Raw genomic sequence first — 25,639 nt, 5'->3', positions numbered from 1 at the left:
CCGAGAACCGAATAACAATGCAGCTATCGGCCAATCACAGCGAGCTGTGAGTCCGCTCAGAACAAGAGCACCTTTTTTATTCACTTGCGCACAAAGTCCACTCAGCCGGGATTTCCCCGCCCCGACCCCCTTTTTTTTTTTATTTTTTTTTTTTTTTTTAGACAAAGCCCCTTTCACTGTTCAGCTTTGCACCCAGACGATCGTCCTGAATTCATTTCCCTCTCTTGAGGGAGTTGCTCCGTGTTGCCGGAGCGGTTCCGTTTTGAGCCTCTAAAGCGAGCGGCATCCCTCGCTCGGTAAATCCGACGCTTTGTGCGTGCTGGTGATCCGTGGCGACACACACACACACAGCCGGGGCATTTTTAATAAGGCATTCCCCACGCACAGGTGCTCTAGAGTAGCAGTGATCCAGCGTGTGCTTCTGCCCTCACGTCTTCGTGCCTAGCAGCCATCTCGGACATGAACTAGAACCTTACTCTTCTCATGCAATGGATGGGGTCCAGCTTACATCCAGGACATGGTCAAACCCTACATCCCAACCCGCACTCGCCGCTCTGCATCTGCAAAACTACTCGTCCCTCCCTCACTGAGAGCAAAACACTCGACTAGGTCTCGACTCTTCGCTGTCCTTGCGCCGAAATGGTGGAACGAGCTCTCTGAAGACACCAGGACCGCAGAGAGCCTTCACATCTTCCGCCGCAAACTAAAGACACACCTCTTCAGACTCTACCTCGACTAAAGACTAATAAATTGTAGCACTTAAATTGTACTTGTAACGTCACTCATCTATAGCAAATTGTAAATTGGCTTATTTGAGGAAATTGCACTTTCTTGTTTCTTGTTCTCCTAAGTTTGTACCCTATGGTTGAATGTACTTATTGTACGTCGCTTTGGATAAAAGCGTCAGCTAAATGACATGTAATGTAATGTGATGTTGTTCATAATTAGTTTGAGCTTTCCAAGAAATTCAAAACTTTAAAGTAAACGAATATCAAACATAATTTGGTCTGAGAAGGAAGAATACCTGCAGCTTTTCGTGTAATTCTAATATCCACAACCGTTAGCTTTAATCAGAAAATCCCATGATGCGGATATTTATTTCAATATTCTTAGTACTTGCTTACATTTTGCTCCAATGACTTCTTTAAAGAGAGTTAGATACTGTGTCCAAAGGCTCAGTTTGAGTGTGAGTAGGCAACCAATGCTGAATGAAACCGAACCGTGCTGTAGTTTTAGTCCGGAGGTCCAAACTCCGTCTAGACATCTGCTCTTCATCGACGGATGTTTCTCACATAACGGGAGAAATCCAGAATACCATCCCGGAAAGCTTCGCCATTTATATCACTTTAATGCCGTAAGACAAAGTGGACGGAATCACCGTCACTCTTCATTTGTAATTCTCTTTGTGCCTCATTGAGGCCTCACGGCTTTCGCAGTCCTGGTGGTTTTCCTGCTCGATGGCGGTTCTTGATGTAAATATGTTGTCTGCGAAGCGCTGGCACAGTAAGGCACTGACCCGGGACAAACGCTCCCTGTAGCCTCAGCGTTCCCAGATGTGCACAGCACGTCGGCCCCATAGACACATGTGTGAGGCCTTAAGACTTGGATGGTGAAGTCGCTCGAGTCCCGATTGAACCGCTGGTTGTTCAGAAGTGCAGATACATAAAGGCCTCCCTCAGACCTTCGACGTGTCAATCTTTTTAAACCACATAAAAAGTCCACTGATGGAAAGGGAGCTTTTTCTCTGCTGTTTGCCCTGAGAGACGCAGCTGCATCCACTTGTGTCGGCTCGGCAGGCCGGGAAGATTTCACGCTTTTGATCTGGTTGCAATTGTGGGTTTATACACTTGGAAAACGCGTATACGTTGAGTCATAATTTCAGTAAGTATACATCCAAAGGGAGGGGGAATGCCAGTGGCTTGCGTGCTGAGCATCTTGCAGAGGGGTTTTGGGTAAATTCAGGGCTGCAGGTTACCGGTAGTTCCAACTGTCTTAAGATGTAACGGCACATCAATTGGATTTAGTTCCCTCTTTTTTGTGCGGGTCGCTGGTTAACATCTTGGGGGAGGAATTCCTGACGTCCGGCGGGGAGAAAGTCCTTGAGCGGCGCACTCCTGCAGCGCCAGGTGTCAGCGTGTTTCAAACGGGATTCCTAAGTGAATTCTTCCGATCTGCAGCCTAGAATTAAGACCGCAGCAGCGGTACAAATTCCCTGATGATTTATTGCTTCTTAAAAACAGGCCGTCATCCCGCTTGGGGTTGATTTATGTTCCGTTACTGCAGAGCGCCGCATAAAATACCACCGGAAGAGCACTTGACTGTTATGTGAGCTTAAATGACGTAACGACGCCGAGGCCAGTGGAAGAAATAAAAAGGATAAAAATCCTCCCCTCTCCTCAACAGGCCGCGGCAGCGACTCCGAGTCGGACGGCCCCGCCCACAGGAAGACGCCGGACGTGCGCAAGGACGACATGTTGGCGCGGCGAACGTCGGTCAGCGAGCCGCGGACCGCCGTGCCCTTCAACCAGTACCTGCCCAACAGGAGCAACCAGAGCGGCTACGTGCCGGCGCCGCTCCGCAAGAGGACGGCCGATAAAGAGGAGGGCGCGCGCAAGAGCTGGAGCACCGCCACCTCGCCTGTAGGGGGGGACGGGCCTTTCAGGTGAGGTGTTAGAAGGTGGCGAGCGGAGGACTGACCAGCAGAGCTTCAACCCCGAGAACCGCGGGTGTGACGCTGCCAAACTCAAAACTCCGATTTAAATGACACATTTAACCCCTTTACGTGACGCTGCATTTAACAGAAGACGTGGAGCCTTAAATATTCAAGCTTTAGTTTTTTTTTAAGTAACTAAATACTCATGTTATACAAGTTGTGGTGGTCATGGATGCCGTAATGTTGTGACAGGTTTTGCCAAATTCTTTAAAACTACTTGTTTAAAAGAACACGTTTGATGAGTTAAATGTAGCCTGCAGAAGAAGCGACATGGTGGGATTTATGATTTTGAAAGTGGTGTTCAAACTGTTGATTATGGTTCTCTTCCCGGTGTGCGCGGTGCTGATGGAGGCCACATGTGCGTGTTCATTGGCTCTGACTGGGATTGAAGCGAAAGGGTGAAATGTGTTGCTCAGACGAGGCAGATTGAAGCCTGACGGTATTACTGGCAGCTACTGGTTTGGCCTGTCGGCAGTGTCGGGATCAGTTCCATCATCGCTCTCACACACTAAGTGGATTCTTTAATGGGCTTTGATCTGTTTCCATCTGTGTGTGTGTGTGTGTGTGTGTGTGTGTGTGTTATACCCATTGTGTGTCGCTAGTGTGCGCCTTTATTCATTGATTTTGCACTTTGTTTTTTTATCTCCATCCTTCGTGTTGTGTGAACCTCATGTGTCCCACGTCCCGCCTCCTCCCTGCCCCGCGTCCTCCCTGTCTCGTGTCCATATTGCGGCCATACCGTCGTCCTCTCCCCCCCTCCCCGCGTGTGAATGGCCGACGTTAACAGTCCGAACGAGGTCCCTAGCTTAGACGATCCACCCGCAGAGTCTTCCGGACCGCCCCCCGACCCGCCCCCCCGCCCCCAGGCATGGACTCCGATGGGGACGCGGACAAAAAAGGGCCGAGAGGAAGGGGAGCAGACCGCTTCCGCACCTCGCGTCGCGATCCGTGCAGCGGGCGTGAGGAGGAGCAGCGAGCCGCTGGCCCGTAGCCCCCCCCGGCCCCACGCAGAGACCGTGAGGGTCACCTCTACGCAAAGGTCCTCCCCTTGATTCACGTTCTGCCCCAAATCAGCTGCCCGATTACGTTCGTATGACGACGGTTGTGATTCAGTTTTGATTCGTATTTCCTCTAAATTAACCTGATCCAAAAGATAATAGTCTTTATAGAACCTGAATGAATTTCATGTTTTTTTCACAGTGTTGATGCATCCGAGGGGTAAATATGTAAAAATACTTACCTTTCAGAGGACGAATCACTGACTGATGGTCGGAATGATGTCTGGAATAAGAACAAACTGTTCTGCTGCATCGGTTTTCCCGTTATGCTAAACCAGAGTTATTTAGATGACTTCATGTCTTGTAGGTTCTTATTGCAGCAGAATATTTGTTTGCACGGCCCTACCAGATGAATATTATTGTATTTTTGCCACTCAAAATGCAAATAAATCTGCAGCTCACCAGGCCAACAACAATGTCCCGGTTAATCGGGGTCGTGCACATATTTCACTTTCCATCAGGAACCTTCAATAGTTTCAACTTTCACAGCTGGTATTTCCATTCAGCCCTTTTCCTCCGTAACGCTACTGGATCATCACTTCCAATGCCGTCCTCATCCAGAGCCTCGTAGCAGTGAGTCAGCAAGAGGTTCAGGGCTCATTGAGACGTCGAGGTTAAACCGTTGTCATGCTGGGTGTCTGCCGGCAGGGGGTCACTCGTGTAAACATGATGTCGCATTAGCAGGGTGAGGATCATGAGCGGCGATTGCTTCGTCCATCCCACGAGGAGTCGGTCCAGCGCTCTTTCTGCTGACATTTCCTGGTCGTTTCATTCACAGTCCGGTTGCAGAGTTATTAGAGTCGTTTCCATCTTTTTATTTGGCACAGATGTGATGTATTGGATCGCATTTTGGACGTGAAGAAACCAGACTGTCGAACGGCTGAAAGACGAGGGGGGATTTCCAGGATGTTTTGAAAAGGCTTGTTTAGTTGATAGCAGCTTGCATTTTGCGAGAGTCTCTGTGTTGTAAGCTTTGCCAGGAGTTAAATGTTACGCAAAAATGCACTGCATGGTGTTCACACAAAACGTTCCCAGGGAAGTCGAACGTGCGACCCACCCTCAGGATGTCAGGAAATGAGGCTTTCTTCCTTCCGTGACCCTGAGCAGAGCGGGAATGGAGCGCGGCCTTTTCGTAGCCTTTCTCTCCCTGCAATGCATCCTGGGGATTTAGAGTCCAATAATAACCCTTTCAGAAGGTGGCCGTTCATCACAGGACGCCAGACGACTGAGGGTTCAGCGGATTTCTGCTCCGAAGGGATTTGAGTAGTTATTTTTTCAGATTTATTTTGGAATGTCTGATGAAACGGGGTGATAACCGGGCAGCAGAGCGCTTTAGTTCCCTTTTTGCTTTCTGCAGCACTCCAGCTCGCTCGTGCTCAGAGGAACTCTTCCACCATTCGAGCGCCGCGACGGCCGCCGCGAGCCCCGCCGTCGCCCGCGAGAAACGTCCGCCGGCGGCGCCCGCGAGGGAGGGAGCCGGCGGCGTCCCGTCAGCCGCAGAGCGAGAGGAGAAGCGGCCCCGCCAAGCGCTGACCCCTCCCAAACGCCTCGCCACCCCGAGCCCCCCGCGCCTCCTTCCCGTGCCCGACGCCACGGCAGCCGCGGCGGAAACGGGCCGACGGAAGGGGAGGGCGCTGAGCGAAAGCGACGACCCGCAAAGAGGAAACCCCTGGTTGGACAGCGGCCTTCCAGCAACGTGAGCCCCCTTTCCACCCCCCCCACCCCCGCCATCACCCCCCCATCACTCCCCCTCCAGCTGCTGCATCACATCTAATGAATCTCAAACCACTAATTCACCTCTAACATCAAGGAAACTACACATTTTAAATCTCAGCATGTGACCTCTGACCTCAATGCTGCTACCTGGATGACGTCACTCTCCACATTGCATGACCTGTTTATTTGATGCTGTTTTCTAAGGAGCTTGTAAAGAGAATAATGGAAACCTCTCTGTTAAGAAGCATTTAAGAACGATGAGGTGATTTTTGATGAAATACCCATCATTTTAAATGACATCCTTCCACCTAATCCATATACTTAATTGGGGAATAACAGCAATGGACAATTATATTTGACCCTATTTTAAATCTGCGTTATTTGGCAATAAATTGGTGAAACCCATGCCAATCAATCAATCCCTGACCATTCCGATGTATGCCAGTGAAATACTGGTTTAGCGCGACATCTTTCTACCAACAACATACTGCAAGAAGCCATTTCATACAACGGCCCAAGCAGTGTCTCTGGGGTCCTGATTTAGCGATGCCTCTTAGTTTACACTCCTTGTTCTCTCTGCGGCGAGAAACCACAGGCCACACGGTCTCTCTCCCCCCCCCCGAACACCACAGAGGCCGCTCCCTCCGGGCTGTGTGTGAAGTCGCGAGTTGAGGTCGAGGCCGAACCCACAGACAGAAACCGTCTGGTGCCGTATGCCAGCGCGGACGCAGTGAACTTGTCTCGGGCTCCGCGCTGGCTGCGTCACGGAGGACACTGCCCCCTTGTGCTTGGTTCGAGGATCGTCAGTGACGTCTGTACATCCCATCGTCCCGTTTGCTCGTAGTCATGTGTGATTGTGCTCTCTCTCTCTCTCTCTCTCTCTCTCTCTCCCTCCATGTCTTCTGTAGATTCAGCCGCACACATAGTGTGTCATGTGACCCACAGTAAGTTGTCCATTTGCCACTCGGAGGCTCAGCTACCTGGCTGCTCCGCACTACCAAACACGGATCTCTCAATCAGCCATTCGGTCCTTCGTGTAGTCTTTGAATCGGCTTTTTCTTCATGCAAGTGGGAAAATCGGTTGAAGTAATTTGAGGAAACTTCAGTGGCGATATTTTGTGCCAGTTTTTGTCTTACCTCGTTTTTATTTTTGATTGAAGTGCAGATCCTAGTGCAGCACTTTGCCGTGTTCCTAGTTGGCCTAGAATGCATTCATGCATTTGTGAACATTAGATATGAACCCTGTGATGAGTGAAAGGAGAATATGGAATAATAACTTTTTCTCACCTGTAAATACGTCAATCTCAAAAGCTTAGAATGGAATGGAATTCCAAATATCAATTATCTTGCTTGGTTTTCAGGCGAAATTTGTCTTTGAAATAAATTCAGTTAAATGAGTTAAATGTTAAATTGAGTTAAATGCCCGGTCCATGATCCTCCAGGTGTAGACGGATTTGAACGGACAACAATAACGTATTGAATTAAGCTGATGTTTCCTGCTTGCATTACTCAAATGGAGATTGTAAATCAGTCAAATGACCTTGGACGAGGACTGTTTTGGCTCTTCGCTGGCAAACCATTCGCCTGATGCTTAACGCTGGACCTGCGAAGCGATCCTCCGTCGTGACCGGAGAGGACTTACTGAACTGTGCTGCTCCGACATCATCCGTGCTTCTACTAGCTGCATGTTTCACAAGACGCAACCCTTTCAGTCACCCAGCATCCCTTACCAAACACATCCTCATGGAGATGATGTAAAAAGTGCAGCTTTTTGTGAAGCGGGCGAGATGATTCTCACCCAGGAGAGGAGGCTTTGTTTTTATATTTGGAGGAGCCATTTTTCAGCATCGTACCCTTCCTACTACATTTCTAATGTACAAAGAGCATTTTAATCGTCTCTTTTGTTGAGAAAGTGAAAATGTAAACCCCCTTATGAATATCAGTATTTTGAATATCAAACCGTCAACGATTATCTCACTCGTGACTTTGTCTGGGATGAGCTGCTCCAAACCAAAAAGCTGCTCTTCTCCGGAGGCTTTAACCCTACTCACTGAACATCTGTAAAGACCTCACCCGCTCCCACTGAAGGTGCCGAAGGTCTTCAATGGTCTCACGCACGTCCTCCTAACCTCTCAATGTGTCGCGTTATAACAATGTGATCATATATTTCTTTGGTTATGTTGCATTGGTTCTCAGTGGGGATCAAGAGGTCACCTTTGACGAGGAACCTTTCCAGTCATGTGATCTTTATTGGACTCATTATTTTTGGTGTCCGTGCTGAACTGTTGGTTACAGATTATTCTCTCTTTTTTTTTTTGCTAATGATGGATTGGCGCAAAGTGAGCAGCTTTAGCCGCTGATGAGTGTATTTACTGTGTTGCTATTGACACATTGAGTCCACATCATACAAACAAAGTGTACTAATAGCACAGTGAAACCAACTAAACCACGTCCCACTCTAGAAACGACGAGATGTCAGCGCATATTTTTATCTGTCACTCTTTCTCCTCCCTCTTCTCAGAAGTGTGAGTATGATGGACATGCGAGGAGAGGAGGAGGCCGCGCTGCAGCCTCACAGTCAGGTGCGTCATGAGCTGATGCACGACCAGTACAACAGGATGAAGGAGGACGACGACCACTGGCAGGACGTGAGTGTCTCCGTCTTCTCTCGCCGCCGCGTCTTTCTTCGGCATTCCCCGCAGCGCTGCAGAGCCGAGCCCCCGCTCGCCCCGTTTCCCCCCCCCAACTCAACCTCTCCCAATGTGTCTGCGTGTCAGGACCTGGCCCGGTGGAAGAATCGGAGGAAGAGCATCTCCCAGGACCTGATCAAGAAGGAGGAGGAGAGGAAGATGATGGAGCAGTTGATGACTGGGGGAACATGTACCTCCCAGAGGAGGAGAAGCATCAAGACCTACCGAGAGATAGTGGAGGAAAAGTAGGGGAAATACACGCAAATAGGATGTATTGATCTGATCAGGAGGCTTTAATCTTCATTCTGTTTCCTGTTATTGGGCACAAGGAGGACGGCGACTCTCCCTGGAGATCATTGACAGTTCTCCCATAGAGGAGATAATGAAAGAGAGAGTATGTTGCTTCACATTGTACACAGCTGATTGGCTTTTTGTTCATTCTTTCCCTCCGGTACCGCCTTCGCCCTTCGTCAGGGAGCGCCGTGAGGGTGAGCTGCGCGACGCGTACCGGAGAGCCAGAACCCAGGAGGAGGCCTCGCTCATCCTGCAGCGCTACGCCCAGCGCTTCTCCATCAGCGAAACCGCCCTGGAGCGCCTCCAGCTGCCCAAGCTCCTGGACCGCAGCGTGTCGGCTGACCCCTCCGTCCCGCCGTGCGCCTCCCCGACGGCCCCGGACCCCTTCGACGCCGACGCCGACGGGCCCATGAAGTACCTGCGCCAGCAGTCCGCCCCGGCCCCCAAGTTCACGTCCACGCTGGAGGCGCGGATCGAGGAGTTTCCCAGCGGGCCCCCGCACCAGCGGCCCCAGATCCGCTCGCGCTCCTCAGAGCCGCCGTCCAACAGAGCCCTGTCGCCCAAACCGCTGCCGTTGCTGACGCCCAAGCCTTACTTCCAGCCCACGGCCGGCGAGCCGCGGCCCAGCCAGGTGGGACTGACTCAGATGCTCTGGTCATCGTCTTAAATCTTAACGCTAACTGGTGACGACCTCATGCGTACCGATTTTACAAATTTAAATGTGTTAAGTGGAACGTGTGGTTATTTCCCACTAAGGGGGGATTCCTCCCTTGGCACTTGCATCAGGATGCCACAGAAACCCCCCCTGGTGGTGATGAGGCAGCTGGTTTCTTCTTGTCATGCTTCCATTTGGCTCAAAGTACTCTCAACAGGATCCATTTCCTTTTCTCCTGCAACGCTCTTCCAAATGAGATCTCGTGTGTCGGTGAGGCGGGGAGGGGGAGGGGGGGCGACCGCTACCAGACCGAGCGGAGCACAGCGCCTTTGCGGAATGTCTTGCCCGGGAGTCCGAGCGGAGCCCGGCTTTGAATGGAGCCCTCTGTTCCCCTGTTGACTTAAGAAGCTGACGAGGAGGTCCCTCTCGACGTGAAGTGGGCTCCGGGCGGACAAAGAGCGCCCACACAGGCTGCGAGGAGAGGGATGAGGAGGTGGGGGGGGGCAGACTGGGAACCTACATTCACCCAACTCCTCCGCTGTGTCTTAAGTTACGGCTCACTAGGAGCTCCTCACACATGCGTCAGGGCCTCTTTGTCAGGCCGGTGTCGTGGGCCAGATGAATAGCTAATAGCGGACGGAGATGAGAGGCTGGTGACGACCACAAACGAGGGCACTGGGTTTGCAGGCTCTGGGTTCGTCCTCATTTCTGCCCATTTCTCGTAGTTTTAACCCGTGTTTCCCTCGTGAAGGGAGGAAAATGACAAAATTCAAACATCGAGAAGCTCACGCTGAACCGAGATGAATTATTTACGCTTCACGTTTTGAGGAATAAATAATCCAAATCCTTTGAAAGAGAGACTATATGCCCTGAAAGAGAATGTTTAACTCGTCAGCCAAATCTTTCAAGTGATCATATTTCATATCGCGTCCTGGTCTGGATCATTTCCAAAGACCGTCTCCTTGGGCTCTGCAGCGGGTTCAGCCAGTATTAACCGCGTTGTCCTTTCCAGGCGGCTGGTTTGCTCCGAGTCAACGGCGACGCTGGAAGTGACGACGCGGCGAGAGCGAGTCGAGGACGGGAGTCTCCCCCCGACTTCCCCCAGGCGTCCCCTTCCAAAAGCCCCTCGTCCGCAGCCCCCCCACCGACGCGCCGTCCGCTCCTCTCGACCGCAGGAGCAAACCCCGTGTCGACAGAGGAGGCTCGAGGCGGCTCAGAAGCGACTGCTAAGGACGTCCCGGGAGGACGAGTCCTCCTCATTCAACATTCAACGCCCCCCGGCCGGCCCACCTCGCTCCCGTCGGTCAGGATGAGGAGTTTTAACTATCTAGCGATCACTTGCTGCATTGGGCTTTGTCTTAAAATCCCCTTTACAGTCTTTTTAATTTGTTTAATTGACGTTTTTATGCGATTACCTCACCGACTGCACATGCCTCTGGATCCCAGGCTTGATGTATTATTCCGTGATGCAGGAGCTGCAGAAGCCAGGAGGAAGCCTCGGGGGGACCGGAAGTCGGTCGGTAGCGGCTCCAGAGGAGGAGAGGTCCAACGCTGCAGGTGTGAGGCAGCGGGTCGTCATTTGTTCTCATTCTAACTAGAAGTTCAGGGAGGATAAAGCTGTGTTTGCGTGTGTCGTCAGAAGCCCGTCCCTCCAGCGTTGTCCGATCGGGAGTCGCCACGGAGCAAAATCAGCCGGTGACTTTACAGGTGATTCTTCGTCCCAAACTAATGTCCCTTACTGACGTCCAGCAGATAAATCGTTGCATCTCCCTGCAGGAAAGTGTCCCCAGGTCCCAGGACTGTTCACTGAGAAGGGAGAAGGTCCCGAGCTTAGCTTCTCCAGGATCGTTTGAACGCGCCCCCCCCAGGGACACGGCAGCAGGTTGGTGAACTCTTTACGTCCAAATGCCACGCCAGCGACTTCTTTCCATGCATCTCCTTGGCTTCTGAGTTCGTTTTAATCCGCCTGGCTGGCCTTTTTTTTTTTTTCTCCTTTCGCCCGTCGGCGTGATTCTTTCTGTTTGGATCAGGATTCCAGGGGAGCTGTGATTGTTATCAACCTGCATAAACTCCTGCTTTGTCTTTTTTAATCCGCTTGACAGACACATATATTAAATTGACCCTTACTCTAAACTACCTGGTTCACCTTTCCAATGTAGGTGGACTTACATGCTAATTACGCCTGAGATCCAATACAAATTCAAGATTCAATATTACCAGAGAGTCTAATAAACACACCTCGTTATTATTTCGTCCTGCCTTTATTCTGTATTCAGGCCCTCAAGTTACGTTTTTAGTTGTTTGTTTTCTTTAATTCAAGGGGGGTAGAAAAACACTTTGACTTTTTGACTTTTTCTTCAATTACAACTGATTTATCAGGTGAGCAGAACGCCCTTCCCAATGTGTTTACTCCACATATCTGTTTCCTCCCTCCCTTCTTTCCTTCCACCCGCATCATTTTTTGTACTCGGCTATAGAGTTTGCAAACAGTGTCAGGTCTCCGCTGGCCACCAGCAACCCTAAGTTACGGCGGGAGTTCTTCGTGCCGGCAGGTAAACCCCTTCGTTCACCGGTGGACCTCCCGGGGTCATCGGGGTGTGATGCCATTGTTACTGTTCTTTACTTTGAGTCATATCATCGTGTTGATTAGGATGTTCTTGTCCCCGTCGATTTAGGAAAATGCATCGTGGTGGACCTTGTTAACTCTATGAATGATCAGTTTCATCTTTGTCTCTTTGTGCTTTACATCCACCAGAGCCACAGCTTCAGGTCGCCGATCGATTAGCCAATGTTGGTTCTGAATAATTGGAAAGGCGGCCTGTAAACGACTCCCCGATTGAAATGTTTTCAATACTTTCCTGTTTGCTTTGCTGCCCTTTAATCCAATCCGAGGGCGGATCAACACACTGACGCGCGCCCACAGAGATGGATTCAAATAGACCCTGTAATCAAAAACACTGATCTGAGAACCCTTAACCTCAACTTCTGAGTCAAAAAAGACTTTCAATTCCTAGCTTTCCAAATCCAAACCTAAAGACAAAAGTACAGCGAGGTTCATCCCGCTTGGTTGACTCGTGGAGGATGTTGCTCTCGGTGGATCGATCTCTCGCTTTGTTTCCTTCATCAGCATCTCCACTGCTTAAGCTGTCAAACCAGCTCTTCCAGTGTTGTCATTTCGCTGAAGATTTGTCCCATTCGAAGGCTTTTGGCTTCATGACGTATTTAAATTGTATTTGAACTAAAGTCCCCCATCATGTTTCCTCTACAGAGGAGGAGGATAAGGATCGTCGAGGAAACGTGAGTAAAAAAACAAAGTGCCACGTTACAACATGACAAACCCCCTTTTACCGCTTCTCATCTGGCTCCCGCGTTACAGAAGTGTAGTTTAACTGTGTGCACAGAGAGTAAACGGTCAAATGCTGAAAACATAGTCTGCAGGTAGGAGCAACGCAGCTGTAGCGCGCCAGATGAGGACGCAGTAGAAAAACGGATTAAATTCGAGCTCATTTCTCTGTTTCTCTGTCTTCTCTCCTTAGTAGGAATCCTTTGGCTAGCATTGGAGTAGTGCTGGTAGACCAACTCTTTCTGTCTCCTCCCTGCCCTTCTTCTTTTCCTGTGGTGGATGTGTGAACACATTTGTGTGTGTGTGTGTGTGTGTGTGTGTGTGTGTGTTGAGGCCATATCGATCTCCTTGGCTTCACGGATTGGTGTGGGAGAGTGTTTGTTTGTGTGTGTGAGTGAATCAGTTTGTTGGTAACCATGAATGTGTGCATGAATATGTGTGTGTATTTGTGCATGTCGTTGATGTGTGTGTGTGTGTGTGTGTGTGTGTGTGTGTGTGTTTCGGGTCTACCAGGTGTCAGTCCCGGTGTTGCCCCAGGCCAGGCGGGGTGACCGCTGGTCTTGGGACCCGGACGGGGAGCGAATGCGTCAGGAAAGGTGGCAGCAAGAGCAGGAGCGCATGCTGCAGGTACACGGAATACCTCGCCGGGTAAAGCGTGGCGCGTGAGGTCGTAGGGCGCTTAGGGGGCCGTGACGATTAGGCGTTAGGACTTTTGGCTGTTGCGGGATAACGAACAAAAAGACAAGGAAGGAAGGAAAGGAAATCAATGGTTGAGGTGTTAAAGCCTGTTAATTATGAGGCGTCACACTCTCACTAAAGTTATTCTAACACACAGCTCAAGCTCAGGGAGGAAGTTTGGCATTCAGCATGCGTAGCTTTATTTTTTTTCACATTTACAAAATGCAGGTACTACAGGAAAATTGAGACTTGCTTTTCAAATGCGATGCACAAGCATTGCGTCTCATCAGTAAGCCTCGATGAGTTGAGTAGCAGAGAGATCAAAAGACGCGTCGGCTTTAAACTGGGCTATCTTCACAGGCATCCAGGTTACATTTTAAATGTTTTTTTCGGCGAGGCAGGTCCAAACCAGAAGGCCCAAACTGGAATACTCACTGTTCTCCGTATACTGTGAATCATGCAGCGGCACAAGAAGCTGCAATGTGTCGGATCAGGTGGATTCACCACATTTCATTGCTCCACACAAAGCTTGCGCCCGTGTTTTTCTTTATTTTTTCCATATTGAGCCGATCCTCTCCAGATGCACGCGTTGACCACCGGGGGGCGCTGGTGTGCAGCCTAAGAGCCGTCTCCATCTCACGCACGTAGACACGCTGCTGCTGCTCAGATCACTCTCTCTCTCCTCAGCCAATCAGAGGTGCATCGCAGGTGCACGTGTTGTTCAAACGTGTCATGGTACTCTTGACGTACTGCACTCATCTGCAGTGTCATCCGTTTTTTTTTTTAATAAGTCCCGTCAGTGATGAGGACACATTTCTGGTGTTTCCGATGAGATGCGCTGAATGGGGTGAATGTCCGCCTGGTGCATCAATGTGCTCGTTACTTCCTGCTTGATTTTTGTGTTGTCTCTGTGCTTTGATCCGTTCTGTCCTTTTGGGTCTTTCCATTCGAAGGTTCCTCCATAATTCTAAAAAAGAGTGACAATCTGTTCTCCTGATGTCTGTGCTGCACACATCAAGGAAAAAAAAACAATGAAATATTGTTAAAATGAAAATTGTGTGGGAACCTGTGCATGCTCTCCTTCTGCGTTTGTCCACTGTAACTACTTCTGCCTTTTTTTGCTTTCTTTTCATTCCTAACAAGTAGGTGTCAGATGTTTGCTCTGAAAACAGGAGTAGCTTTCGTTCCATCCATTTATGTCTCAAAGTCCAGATTCCTATTTATTACATACTGAATGAATCACACATGGACAATATATATATACATATATATGATTTGTCGAGTGTTACAACAAGAAGTAGAGGTCTTTGTCCCTTCTAGGATCAGTTTAAGCAGTGTGCCCGAAAAGGCCTGAATTCCGTTTTAAGTGAGCCTGTCGATGCCGCGCCACTTCTGTTTTTACTGCCAACGTATCGATTGGCAGATCAGCTTAGTGTCGGCCTCCGTTTGAGGCTCCGGGCTGCCTGTCATGTGTCTGTTGCCATGGTGACAGGAGAAGTACCGGCGCGAGCAGGAGAAGCTGAAGGAGGAGTGGGAGAAAGCCCAGAGGGAGGTGGCGGCGGAGGAGAGGAAGTACCACGAGGAGGTGCGTGCGTGTGTATTTTCTCGCTGCTGATCTCGACCCATTGTGGTGCTTATCTGTTGTTGTTGTTGTTGTTTTTAAATACTCACCCAGCCCTCCCATCACAACAGGAGCGCAGGATACTGGAGGAAACCGTGGCGCCTCTGACTCCCCGCCCCTCGGCCCTGCCCTCCCCCGGCCGGGGAGGCGTCTCCTGCGCCCCGGAGCCCCGGGACCCCGTCGTCCGCTCGCTGGCCGACTGGGAACGCAAGCAGGAGCTGCTGGAGAGGCACACGGTGATTTAAGCATCGTTTGGCGGAAGCCGTCCGTCCTGGAGCGGGTGGAGTTACTTGAGTGGGCGCGGCGTTGCCGTCTGTGATTGGTCGCTCTGCTAACTGTGCCCTGTGTGTGATTGGACGGCGCAGAGGGGGAGCTCAGAGGGCGCGGAATGGAAACGCAGAGACAACGACAGGACCAGTGACATCAGCGCCGCCGACGACGGCATGGAAACGGCCAGAAGGTTGGCGGGTCAACTCGCAAGTGATAAATGAAGCGGGGAAAAAACACATTTTTATCTGACATTCCGAGCTACGGTTGCTCAAGATGTTACAACGTTATTTCTAGTGGGAGACGCACAATATGTATATCAATATATAGATTATAAAGTAGACAACACAATGAAATGTCACGTGAGTGTTTATGTGATGAGGGCCGTTCGTACGGTGCATTTCAGTGGGATCAGAGGGAGAAGATACGACGATCCACGCGGTGTCTTTCTGATCCTCAGCTCGGTGAGTCGGAGCAGCAGCAGCAGCCAGCCGGAGACGCTCGGTCACGCTCTGCAGAACGGACAGAAACGTCCCGCCGCGTCGACGCCGGAGCAAGGAGAGGCGTCAGCGGGCAGCGACAAGCCCGACCGGCCCGCAGGAGACAGGAGGTGTGTGTGTGTGTGTGTGTGTGTGTGTGTGTGTGTGTGTGTGTGTGTGTGTGTGTGTGTGTGTGTGTGTGTCCGTCCTCAAAACAAGTTCAGCTTTTTCTTTTTTAAGTTCAGTCCCTTTTCAGTTTTACGAACCCTTCTGTAATAAACAGAATGTCCTTTAATGCTCCTTGTTGTGGTATAAGACAATGATTTAAAAAGAAGGTTCAGTGTTTACATTAAATTCATTGACCCCAGAATTTGTTTTACATTATCTCCATTTTAAACAGGGCCTTAGTTCCTCACATTACTTGTTCTATTTGATAGAATTCCTCTAAAATAGATAGAATTCTCATTTCTTTCTGGCTGTAAACACATATTTGAGTGGATCCTAACCTGTTCGACCAGCAGGTGGCATGTGGCCCCTGCGTTCGGCCCCCCACAGCCTCCGTCCACACAGAGGAACAGTGGTCTGTGACAGATGTTTTAAACGTGCATTAGTCAGTATCACATAACAGAGCTCTTTAAAGAATAAAGTACGTCTGAGCCATGTAGTTTGTTCTGGCTTTGATCTGTTCGTGTCAGAATCTGGCGGCCAATCGAATCGCTGTATCTGTGAGTCGTCGTCATTATCATCATCATCATCATCATCATCATGTTGCATGTTGCTGTCCATTTCCAGGAGTGGTCCCATCGATAGTAATATGTGCCGCAGCTCATTGAAAAAGCCTGCGGCATGTCCACCGCCTCCAGACACGGCACCCAACAGGTACCGCATCCCAAACAGCCCACAGGGAGGGAGGGAGGGAGGGAGGAGGTGGAGGAGGGGCTCACTTTCTGCACTGTCATTTCCTGCTTTTTCATCTCTCACTCGTTTCATGTAGCACTGCAGCAACGTCCCGTGAATGCAATGTGAATTTTAATACAACGCGAGGCAACTGGTGTCTTTTAATCATTTTAAATAGAAGAAAGGAGCAACCGCAAACATTGATGACCGCGGAAAGACGTTGGACTGTTGACACTGACACACGAGAAGGTTATTCCTGTCACATGGTTTTCTGTCCCTCCTCCCTCCTGCAGGTCAGTCAGTGGGAAGAAGCTGTGCTCCAGCTGTGGGCAGCCTTTGGGGAAGGGGGCGGCCATGATCATAGAGACCCTCGGGCTTTACTTCCACATCCACTGCTTCAAGGTCGGTGCCACCGTTCAGGCAAATTCTGATTAAGTTGATGCGCACGGTTTGACCGACATGTTTACGTTGGGACTAATCAGTCACCGGAGCACCAGATGCATATTAATCCGCGGCTGAAAATAGTCCCCCTGCAAATGTGCCGTTTCGTGCTGTTTAATTTTTTACAGCGCTGCAAATCCTTTGCACTAATTAAATTAAGCTAAACACTGTTAAAGATGAACTCTTCGGTGGGAACCGTCTCGAGTGTCCGAGACAGAGCAAGGGACCTCAGAAAACTCGATATTAATTTCCCCCGCCCTCCTCTCACCAGTGCGGTGTGTGTCACGGACAGTTAGGCGACACGACTACGGGGACGGACGTCCGGATCAGAAACGGCCTCCTCAACTGCCACCAGTGCTACATCCGCTCCCGCTGTGAGTCCATCTACCCGAATCATTAATGAACGTGTGGCGCTTCCCCCCCCCATCGTGAACTGAAACACACAAGCACCACAAATAGGAAGATAACGTCACTGTTGCATAATTCTCAATAGTGGGTGGAGTCGTGTGGTTCCTTGTTGTTTAATGTCAATGAATGAATGTCGATGAATAATGTCAATGAGGTGATGGTGTCACGGCAACAGCAGAAAATACAGAGCTTATAAAAATTGTGGCCTTATTTTTCTCTTTGTTTCTTTTTCCTTTCAAGCGGCCGGACAGCCAACCACGTTGTGACGCTCGACAGAAAAGCACGCGCTTCGTGGAAGGAACTGCATTTTTTTAAACCCATTGCCTGCAAATCATGTCCTGCACAGCGTGGAGGGACCTTTGCATCCTCTGCAGCTCGGTAACCAATGAAGATTCATCACGGGGGTCTGGGGACAGTCGGACAGATTAAAATATATATATATATATATATATATATATATATATATTTCCTTTTTTTGGATAGGAGCAGGTTGCTCCTATGTGTGTATGTAAATATATTCTTTGTGTGTATGTCATCCATTATGTGAGTGGAATCTGGATTTGATTGGTCCACGTACAACCACAGACTCATGCATGTTCCTTCATGCAAAAGGGAGCGAGAGAGACAGAAGGAGAGGGAGGGAGAGAGAGAGAGAGAGAGAGAGCGAGAGGGAGAGAGCGAGAGACTTGTTCTCCGGTGGCGGCCATGTTAAAAAATAAAATGCCACGCTTCAAACACAGGTTGATGTTAAGGCAGTGAACAAAGAGAAAATATGGGGTTCCAGTCTTTGGTTAAGTTAAAGCAGATTCTATTTTCCGGGTTGGAATCCCGTTCTTACTGCATCCTTGTGTTGTCATTTAAGAAAGATGTTCCGAATTTGGAAAGAAAATCCTCAGTCCTGCAGCTCCGATTGGATTTTCATTATATTTTTCTGAACATATATGATCTGTGAAACATTGATAATTCTAAGACCCTTTAATTTAGTGCAAGATTTAAACAAAACTATATACAGAAAGTTCATTTAGAGAGTAAATGTCCCTCTACGCCCTCACAGTGACCCCTAATGTCTGTCGTTCTGCCCTCCTGAACAAATCGATCTTCTACAAACACATTTTATAGATGTAGTTTCCTCTTCGGGGCAATAACTACTCGTGAGCTGTTTTGGTGCTTTTGGGTCACAGCAGGTTGCTCCTCAGCCTGTCTGCTCAGAAAGTCAGGACTTTAATGTGCCTTAGGAAAAGCAAGGTGATGCAGGAAAAAACACACTGGCTGTGTTTGATTTCTTTCTTCTTTTTTTTTTTTAGGGTGTAGGGAGAGATTTGGCCAAATTTGAACACGTTTAACTGCAGACAGACAGACAGGCTGCAGCTCTCCCTAAATATTGCTTTTTTTACATGAATGACATTTCATATCTCCCCGTGATTCCTCCGGGTTTGCAGTGATAAATATCAGTGTAAAGGAAAACATTTGCTGTTTATTTAGAAACCTATAATGCAGGGGATAACGTTGATTTAATTCTGAATGTTGTTTTATTATAGAGAAAGACGCCATTAATTGAGGTAATTTGATCATTTCTCATGTGGTAGGATTAATTTCTAAACTTGCATCAACACAATGTTGAAACTATAAGAGCAGAGGTCATATGAACATTGCAGCAGTTGCACCTGTGCAAATTTTGGTTGGATGAAAAGTACCTGCTGGACATTTAAAATAATTGCTTCATTTTTTGGGGACGTGTGTGAAAGGAGCTCGGTTGTGTATTGCAGAGGTAAAAAAAAAAAAATGCACGTTTAAGCCTAAAACCAAATGATTTGCTATCAGAAAGCAAACTAGTCCTCCTGAACGGCGTCCTAAAGCCAAGCTTCTCCTGCGGGTTCATCTCTCTGTTCTACAGTATTTTTAAGCTTCTGTTTCGGTTGTGTATTTTTTTATTTTTATCCTCATTTAGTTAATGAATAAATATCAAGTCTCTTTTATCTTTGAGACACGAGCTCTACATTTAGACGGGCTTCTGCAGGATGGTTGAGGAATGGAGCCTTCACGTCTGCTCTGTATTTATTGTAATATTCACCTGAACATTATCCAAAATATAGATTCCTTTGATGTTTAAATGCAATGGCATTTATAGCAAACTGTATGTTTATAAATAAAATGTCATAAATAAAATTGTGATTCCGGCTGTTAATTCTACAAAACAACATTATTTAACCAGATGATACGTCGAAGACTGAAATCTGGTAAAATACATTTTCTGAAGTTGCAAAGAAATACAAAATCAAGGGATGTGGCAAAAATGAAACAAAACATAAAAATGACTCAAATGAAAGCAAATCGAAAAACGATTCTGCTTCTAATGTCAGATTTATCACTTCACTTCTAATGTTTTGTTAAATTCTTATTATCGTTAAACTCAGAACTGACAGGGTTCGAGTCAGGATGAAGTAAAGTATTTTTAAACGGGTGCAACAACGAAATATGTGATATCGAATTTCCAAATTTCCAAGTTCCAAATATGAATTCATAATATTTCCGTTGGCAACAAAAGTTGCCATAAATTTTGACCTTGAAGACACCGAGTTGCACATTTAAGTAGTTTAGTAACACCCAGTGTCAGCGGACGGGTCGCTCTAAAGAGTCCGACCTGGTAGTGTTTGGTTGTAATTTGGCACAAAATCTGACGGGAAATAGATTTATGCAGTAAAAATGCCTCAAAAATTCCCCTGTCAGTGTCCTTTGTTTAAAATGTCAAAGACATCGTTTCCCCCTTTTTAACTTGTCATTGTTTAATTTCTCGTTCAAAAGAGCAAAACTATTTTGTATATTTGAAACTGGCTCAAATAATGTTGATTAATGTAATTGAAGGTGAATGTTCTCACCGTGTTTCGGAGAAACAAATAAGGACTCCGTACATTACGGAGCTGTCTGTGGTGCTGAAACCTCGGGATTCTTATTAGTAAAATAATGAGCAATTATTAAAAAAGCTTGTTTTATGTAATTGAGGATTTAAACACATAATATAATAATAAAATTCCCAACCAAAGAAAACATGACAAAAGCCACTTGGACTATTTTTTTTTTTATCATCAACAACCATTTCAATGGTACACCTGGAAAACTATGTGCACATGTAGAAATATTTCCTTCTTAAATATAAGCATTCATTACCTACATATAAATAACTTTCAGATCTTGGACAAAACGTGTTACATAATGCTCACAAAAAGGAAACGAAATCATCGTAAATCAGACAAAAGACAACATGCAAATTATATAGAAATAAATACAATGTTTCCATCCACTCCCTCTCCTTTTTTACCCAAAATAAATTCTTCCCAGGGAACTTAGTAAAACATCGAAAAGACTTGTATGATCGATCTAGTATGGCCTATGGTTCAACTAGGAGACAGTAATACGTATTAACACTATACAGTTTGAGCCACAAAAACACTGCCGTAGAAAGACACACGAAACACACAGATTTCCCGTCAGAGGTGAACATTGCAGTAGTTTGTGCCATTTTTTTTTCTCGAGGAAATAATTGTGTTTATATCGATACTTTAAAGAAACTAAACTCTCAGCAGCCCAGAAAACAAAAAACAATCACACAAAAACACAAACACACGCTCACAACCACACGCGCACACACACACACACACACACACACACACACACACACACACACACACACACACACACACACACACACACACACACACACACACGCACGCACACACACACACAGCTGTAGAGAGGCTGCTGTCCGAACTGCATATTGTGTCTGCGCGGGTCAGAGAAGCCGGTCGGGTGCGCGCGTCCTCAGCCGTGCACGCTAAACGTCTCTCCACCAAACAAAGCGGCTGTTGAACTCTTGACATGTCACGTGACCTCACAACGAGGCGCCTCGGCTCGCCGGTGGCGCGCGCGGGCCTCTGTGTTTGCGCGTGCACCTGGTCAACATCTTAACGAGTCGCTTCACCGGTGATTGAGATTTAGATGTGAACATGTGATGATTCTTCGATCGGGAGCGACATTTTTGCGCTGACGTTGTCTCGTTCTGAATTTTCGCATTTAGAAAGAAGTATAATTGTGTTGATATTAATATGCGCTCTGCAGTTTTGTCATGGTTTCAGTCTTTGCACGAAACAAGTGGAAACGTTTCACCCAACTTGCAAAAAAAAAAAAAAACGACGTTATTATCAGACAACACGAATTGTCAAGATGGATATTTTCACAGCAAATGTGTCAACTGGCCACAAGAAACGGCAACAAGGCATAAAAATAAAATAACAAGAGTTGTTGTCTTCTTTTTTCACTGCTTGTTATTGTCCTTAAGTCTGTAGTGAGCCATTGCTTTCGGGTCTCCGGAGGGTGAGGAAGCAGCTGCATTAGAACATGCTGGTCTTTACTAATGTAGCTTTGGCTCCGTTCTGTCTTTGCAAAGACGACAGCACGCTGGCGAACGGCCCGCCCAACGAATCCGGGATGGAGGTGATGGTCCCCGGGGCGGTGGCCCAGCCTTGGCTCGCCGCTGTCACCCCCATACCGGAGGACACGGAGGTCTTCACTTGGTCCACCTGTCCGTTCCCGATGGTGTTGACCTGGCCTCCGGTGGGGCTCGGTCCCCCGCAGTTGGAGGTGGTGATGGGGTTCGGACCCGGTCCTCCTGTGCTGTCTGGGTCGGTGGATTTATTGTCTTTGCTGTCTTCGTCTCTGGAGTCGGACTTCTTCCCGGAATTGGACTTGGCGGCCGCTGCTGCTGCTGCAGCCGCGCGCTCCTGCTTGCGAAATTTGGCGCGCCGGTTTTGAAACCACACCTGGTGGAAAAACGAGGAAGGGCGAAGAACCGACGTTAATCCAGCACGAAGGCTTGATTTGTGACCAAACCAAATCAATCAGCGCGCTATTGTTATTCGCTCGGTTTTCAAGTAGACAAACACCAAATAATTTAATCGATTTAACTCCAAATCAGTGCGCTTCTATCCGGTGTTTAAATGTCTTAAAGCCCTAAAGATAAACCCCATCAGTACGTTGTGCATTAATGAGCTTGCCAACAAGTGGAGGCCAGTTAATATAGACTCTCAGTTCACTCAAATCTCTTAAAAGTAAGTGATTCGACGACGTGTTAAAATGATTCTTATTTTCATCATAAATCCGCTCGTGCGTAATTGCGCATACTCGAGCGGGCAGGCGTCCGTACCTGAACCCTGGCTTCAGTCAGGTCGATTTTGAGTGCCAGCTCCTCTCGGGTGTAGATGTCCGGGTAGTGCGTTTCAGCAAAAACCCGCTCCAGCTCCTTCAGCTGCGCGCTGGTGAACGTGGTCCGGATGCGCCTCTGCTTCCGCTTCTCGTTCAGTCCACCGTGGTCCGTGAAGAGTTTGTAGGGAACTGTGAACGGAATGGAAAAGACAATGCCGCCGTGAGACGCGCGCGGTCTTATCCGCGCAGTGTGCCGTGGGAGTGCGCGTAATTGTCGATGTCTTCAAATGGGGGTAAATTCAAACTCGGTATATTGTATAAAATCCGGTTGTGGCTGCTGGGCAACAGCTTCCAATTGTATTATGCCTTCGATACCTGCGCATTAGTTCTGAATTGATAACGTCGCTGACCTGTGATGCGGTTAATTGTGATGTTAAACTAATTGTTGCTCCTCACGTTGAGGCTCAAGTTTGAAAACTTGTCGTAATGCTCCGCATCCTCCCCGCGTGTTGCTGCTGTAGCTCCAATTCAGTGCCAATAATGAGCTTTAGTCTTTGGTTATCTAATTATTTTTCGAAGCTTTATGTCTCATCGCAAAGTAAATAAATTATGCCTATCATTTTGGCAGCTTAAGATAATTCTGTTGGCGGTTTTTGGGTGTGACTGGGATAGTGTAACCCCGTAACCGAATTACCGCTTGCCTGCAATCGCTTCTAACGTGATAAATTCTTTCATTTGTGTAAGCAAATTTCGTTTGGTAAATACTAAACACATTTCCATTTTCAAATGCAATCAAGGCGTCCTATAATACGGCGGGTTCGGGCCGCGGAGTCGCTGCTTACCTGCGGCGTACGGGCTGCTCTGGTGGTCCCGCAGGGTCCCCAGGCTGCAGGACCCAGGCGTGAGGGACGGACAGCCGGAGGTGGCCCCGAAAGTGGTCCTGATGGGATTGTACTGAAACCCACTGGCTTGACTGCACGAGCTGAAGTCCGCATAGGCCGATGCCAAGCTCGTCGTGTCCATCCCGGCCATACATGACTCGTAGGCAGAGGAATTTAGGTAAGAATACTCCATTTTATACATTTGAGAAGGCTCGGTGGAGTTAGAAAGCTGCACTTCCCCGGGAAAAAAAAACAGTCAAACAAAAAGTAACCCCCTGCCAAAAAGGTGGGTTACAAAATTAAAAAAAAATAATAATCGAAATAAAAATGAGGAGGACGCGCGATCTGAGTTTGGGGGGAAAGAGGACTTGTTTGGTTTGAACTGGTTGGGCGGAATGCTGGACGGTGGGTAGATGTTCACTGCTCAGCGCCTGCTCCAAAACTGGCCTCCTTTATAGGAACCTAGCCCTGTTTTATGAAAAGCCCCCTAAGAGCCGCCTAGCCCGAGGTCTCTAGAGCATATAGTCCTCATAATAAACTTGGCTCTTTCCGCTTGGACAATAGCAAAGCGTTCGGTCTTATTGCTAGCGCTTTTTTACATGACAATAACTCATCAGTCTATTGGGCTGGCACTGGGGGCCCGGGCTGTCCAACCTCCCTATCATTGATCCCCTGCATCTCTAATTAGAATTTAATACCGCGCCATTACGCACCCCTCCACCACCACCACCGCCCCGCCACCCCTCCACCGCCCCCCCCCCCCCCCCCCCCCCCCCCCACACTCCTCTCCAACCACCATCTTGCCCTTTAATTCAATCACACCACTTGGAAATAATGAAAGTTGGGTGACGATTCTCCCTGATCCAATTTTCTCCAAGCTTTTAAGCCTTTTAAGCGAGCGTATACCTTGGGCAGGATTTCACAGAGTATTCCCCCTCTGCCTCTTCTCTCTGCCCGTCTGTTGGCTCTTCTGACTCTGTGTCTTCTGCACGGAAGCTGCAAAAACGCGTTCATTTGCACAACGATTTTTTTTTTTTGTTACGGCTTGACGATTTACATTTTATTGGGACGAATACAAATTCACAACTGAGGTGAAGTCGCCTGATTTTAATTGGGTTTTTTTTTGCACCATATGTGGCCTTGTTTTATACAAACCCATAGCCTTATTCTACTAACCCATTGCATTAGCATTTCATTTTACTTTATTTTATTACTTGTGCACTGCTGTCTTGTCTGTCTACTGTCGCGCACTTACCGCCAAGACAAATTCCTTGTTAGTTTGGCATATTTTGGTAATAAATGTTTCCTGATTCCTGATCATTCTGCTTCGTTTCAGGCCATTGACTGCTGGAGAACTGCTGAAACACGCCGATGTGCCTTGAAACAACTTCTCCGATTTCCATCTTTTTGTTTTGAGAGGAAATGCTTTGTTTATGTGGCTGCAGTGAATAAAAAAAGGTGAATTTTCTTCCCACGGTGAATGCGCATCAATCACAAGCACAAACACAAGTGTAGGCCCTTTGTTTTGATATCACATTACATCGCATGACTTCTGACACTGTTCATTGTCTTTGATGATCCATTCATACTTTTAGATCAAGTCCGAAGTCAATACATGCAAGTTATTATTTATCCCAACACATTAGAAATTATTCAGTAATAAACGAGCATCTTCGGTTTAATAACGCCTTTTTTTTTCCAAATAAACAAACAATTTATTTTTCTCTGCGCCGCTGAGGTTCAATCTCTGCTTAACTTCCGGGTGTGTTTCTTTATGATTCAAACGAGTTTGTAATTGTCTTTATTACTTTCATTATTCCGTTTATTTGGCAAATAACATCTTTCTAATGAAAGTAACGAACTGGCGAGGCAGTCATCGGACCTCTTAGGCTCACAATATTGGCTGAGTGGTTAATTTGGTTTGTGTAATAAGGTGAACCGTTTTCTATGGCGCTTACGCACTCGTGCGTCTTTGTTTTTTCCCCCCGTTGGACCGAGTTCAAGTCCTCGTTTCGTTTGAAGCTGTGAGTTTTTTTTTTCTTCTTTTCTTCCAAATGATCGAAAGCAGAAATTACGGGCAGCAATTTAATTTATCAATTTGAATTTGTTCACCAGTGGTTCAGAGATTGATCGGTGCTGATGATCTTACACTAAAATATATATATGGATATTTTACACGTTTGTCTCACAACCATTTAGATTGTATTATAGTATTATTATAGATCTTTTTTATTTGATTGACGTTATCGATCGGATTTCTTCATCTTAAGGAGGATAATAAACACACATTTATTTGTTGAAA

At 47.6% G+C, this 25,639-nt stretch overlaps 2 protein-coding genes and 1 long non-coding RNA gene across 15 annotated transcripts in view; 2 read left to right on the top strand and 1 right to left on the bottom strand.

Moving 5' to 3' along the window:
* Positions 1 to 19,426, top strand: part of LOC120817340 (LIM and calponin homology domains-containing protein 1) — a 53,770-nt gene extending 34,344 nt beyond the window's left edge. For 4 of the 13 annotated variants that reach the window (XM_078101913.1, XM_078101914.1, XM_078101910.1 and 1 more), the window contains 21 exons: positions 2,404 to 2,662; positions 5,129 to 5,467; positions 6,396 to 6,431; positions 8,009 to 8,135; positions 8,265 to 8,422; positions 8,652 to 9,102; positions 10,139 to 10,429; positions 10,599 to 10,683; positions 10,766 to 10,833; positions 10,903 to 11,008; positions 11,604 to 11,678; positions 12,395 to 12,423; positions 12,983 to 13,096; positions 14,640 to 14,732; positions 14,840 to 15,004; positions 15,134 to 15,228; positions 15,496 to 15,645; positions 16,307 to 16,393; positions 16,705 to 16,813; positions 17,124 to 17,226; positions 17,501 to 19,426. In XM_078101913.1, coding sequence (XP_077958039.1) covers positions 2,404 to 2,662; positions 5,129 to 5,467; positions 6,396 to 6,431; positions 8,009 to 8,135; positions 8,265 to 8,422; positions 8,652 to 9,102; positions 10,139 to 10,429; positions 10,599 to 10,683; positions 10,766 to 10,833; positions 10,903 to 11,008; positions 11,604 to 11,678; positions 12,395 to 12,423; positions 12,983 to 13,096; positions 14,640 to 14,732; positions 14,840 to 15,004; positions 15,134 to 15,228; positions 15,496 to 15,645; positions 16,307 to 16,393; positions 16,705 to 16,813; positions 17,124 to 17,226; positions 17,501 to 17,526 — 2,966 coding nt within the window. In that variant the 3' untranslated portion in view covers positions 17,527 to 19,426. The remainder of the gene's footprint in view (positions 1 to 2,403; positions 2,663 to 5,128; positions 5,468 to 6,395; positions 6,432 to 8,008; positions 8,136 to 8,264; positions 8,423 to 8,651; positions 9,103 to 10,138; positions 10,430 to 10,598; positions 10,684 to 10,765; positions 10,834 to 10,902; positions 11,009 to 11,603; positions 11,679 to 12,394; positions 12,424 to 12,982; positions 13,097 to 14,639; positions 14,733 to 14,839; positions 15,005 to 15,133; positions 15,229 to 15,495; positions 15,646 to 16,306; positions 16,394 to 16,704; positions 16,814 to 17,123; positions 17,227 to 17,500) is intronic. The other 9 variants (XM_040173463.2, XM_040173465.2, XM_040173470.2 and 6 more) reach the window with 7 other exon arrangements.
* A 1,864-nt stretch (positions 19,427 to 21,290) lies between these two features.
* phox2bb (paired like homeobox 2Bb) lies at positions 21,291 to 23,888 on the bottom strand. Its single transcript, XM_040173474.2, has 3 exons — positions 23,299 to 23,888; positions 22,458 to 22,645; positions 21,291 to 22,074 (listed from the first exon to the last, which is right to left on the bottom strand). The coding sequence occupies exons 1-3, from the start codon at positions 23,537 to 23,539 to the stop codon at positions 21,646 to 21,648; spliced, it is 858 nt and encodes a 285-aa protein (XP_040029408.1). The 5' UTR covers positions 23,540 to 23,888; the 3' UTR covers positions 21,291 to 21,645.
* LOC144406278 (uncharacterized) lies at positions 23,400 to 24,804 on the top strand. The gene is made up of 2 exons (XR_013467508.1): positions 23,400 to 23,515; positions 24,674 to 24,804. It is a non-coding gene; the product is annotated as an uncharacterized LOC144406278 (long non-coding RNA).
* Positions 24,805 to 25,639: the final 835 nt, after the last annotated feature.

This window comes from Gasterosteus aculeatus, chromosome 4 (genome assembly GCF_964276395.1).
Source record: "Gasterosteus aculeatus chromosome 4, fGasAcu3.hap1.1, whole genome shotgun sequence".
Taxonomy (NCBI): domain Eukaryota; kingdom Metazoa; phylum Chordata; class Actinopteri; order Perciformes; family Gasterosteidae; genus Gasterosteus; species Gasterosteus aculeatus.
This window is presented reverse-complemented; position numbering and strand designations above follow the sequence as displayed.

Bases quoted from the DNA above. Each gene is read 5' to 3' on its own strand.
- phox2bb (XM_040173474.2), bottom strand. From the start codon at position 23,539: ATGTATAAAATGGAGTATTCTTACCTAAATTCCTCTGCCTACGAGTCA. The intron at 22,646-23,298 runs GTAAGCAGCGAC...TTCCGTTCACAG, and splicing joins GAGCAGCCCGTACGCCGCAG to TTCCCTACAAACTCTTCACG. The intron at 22,075-22,457 runs GTACGGACGCCT...TTTTTCCACCAG, and splicing joins TGACTGAAGCCAGGGTTCAG to GTGTGGTTTCAAAACCGGCG.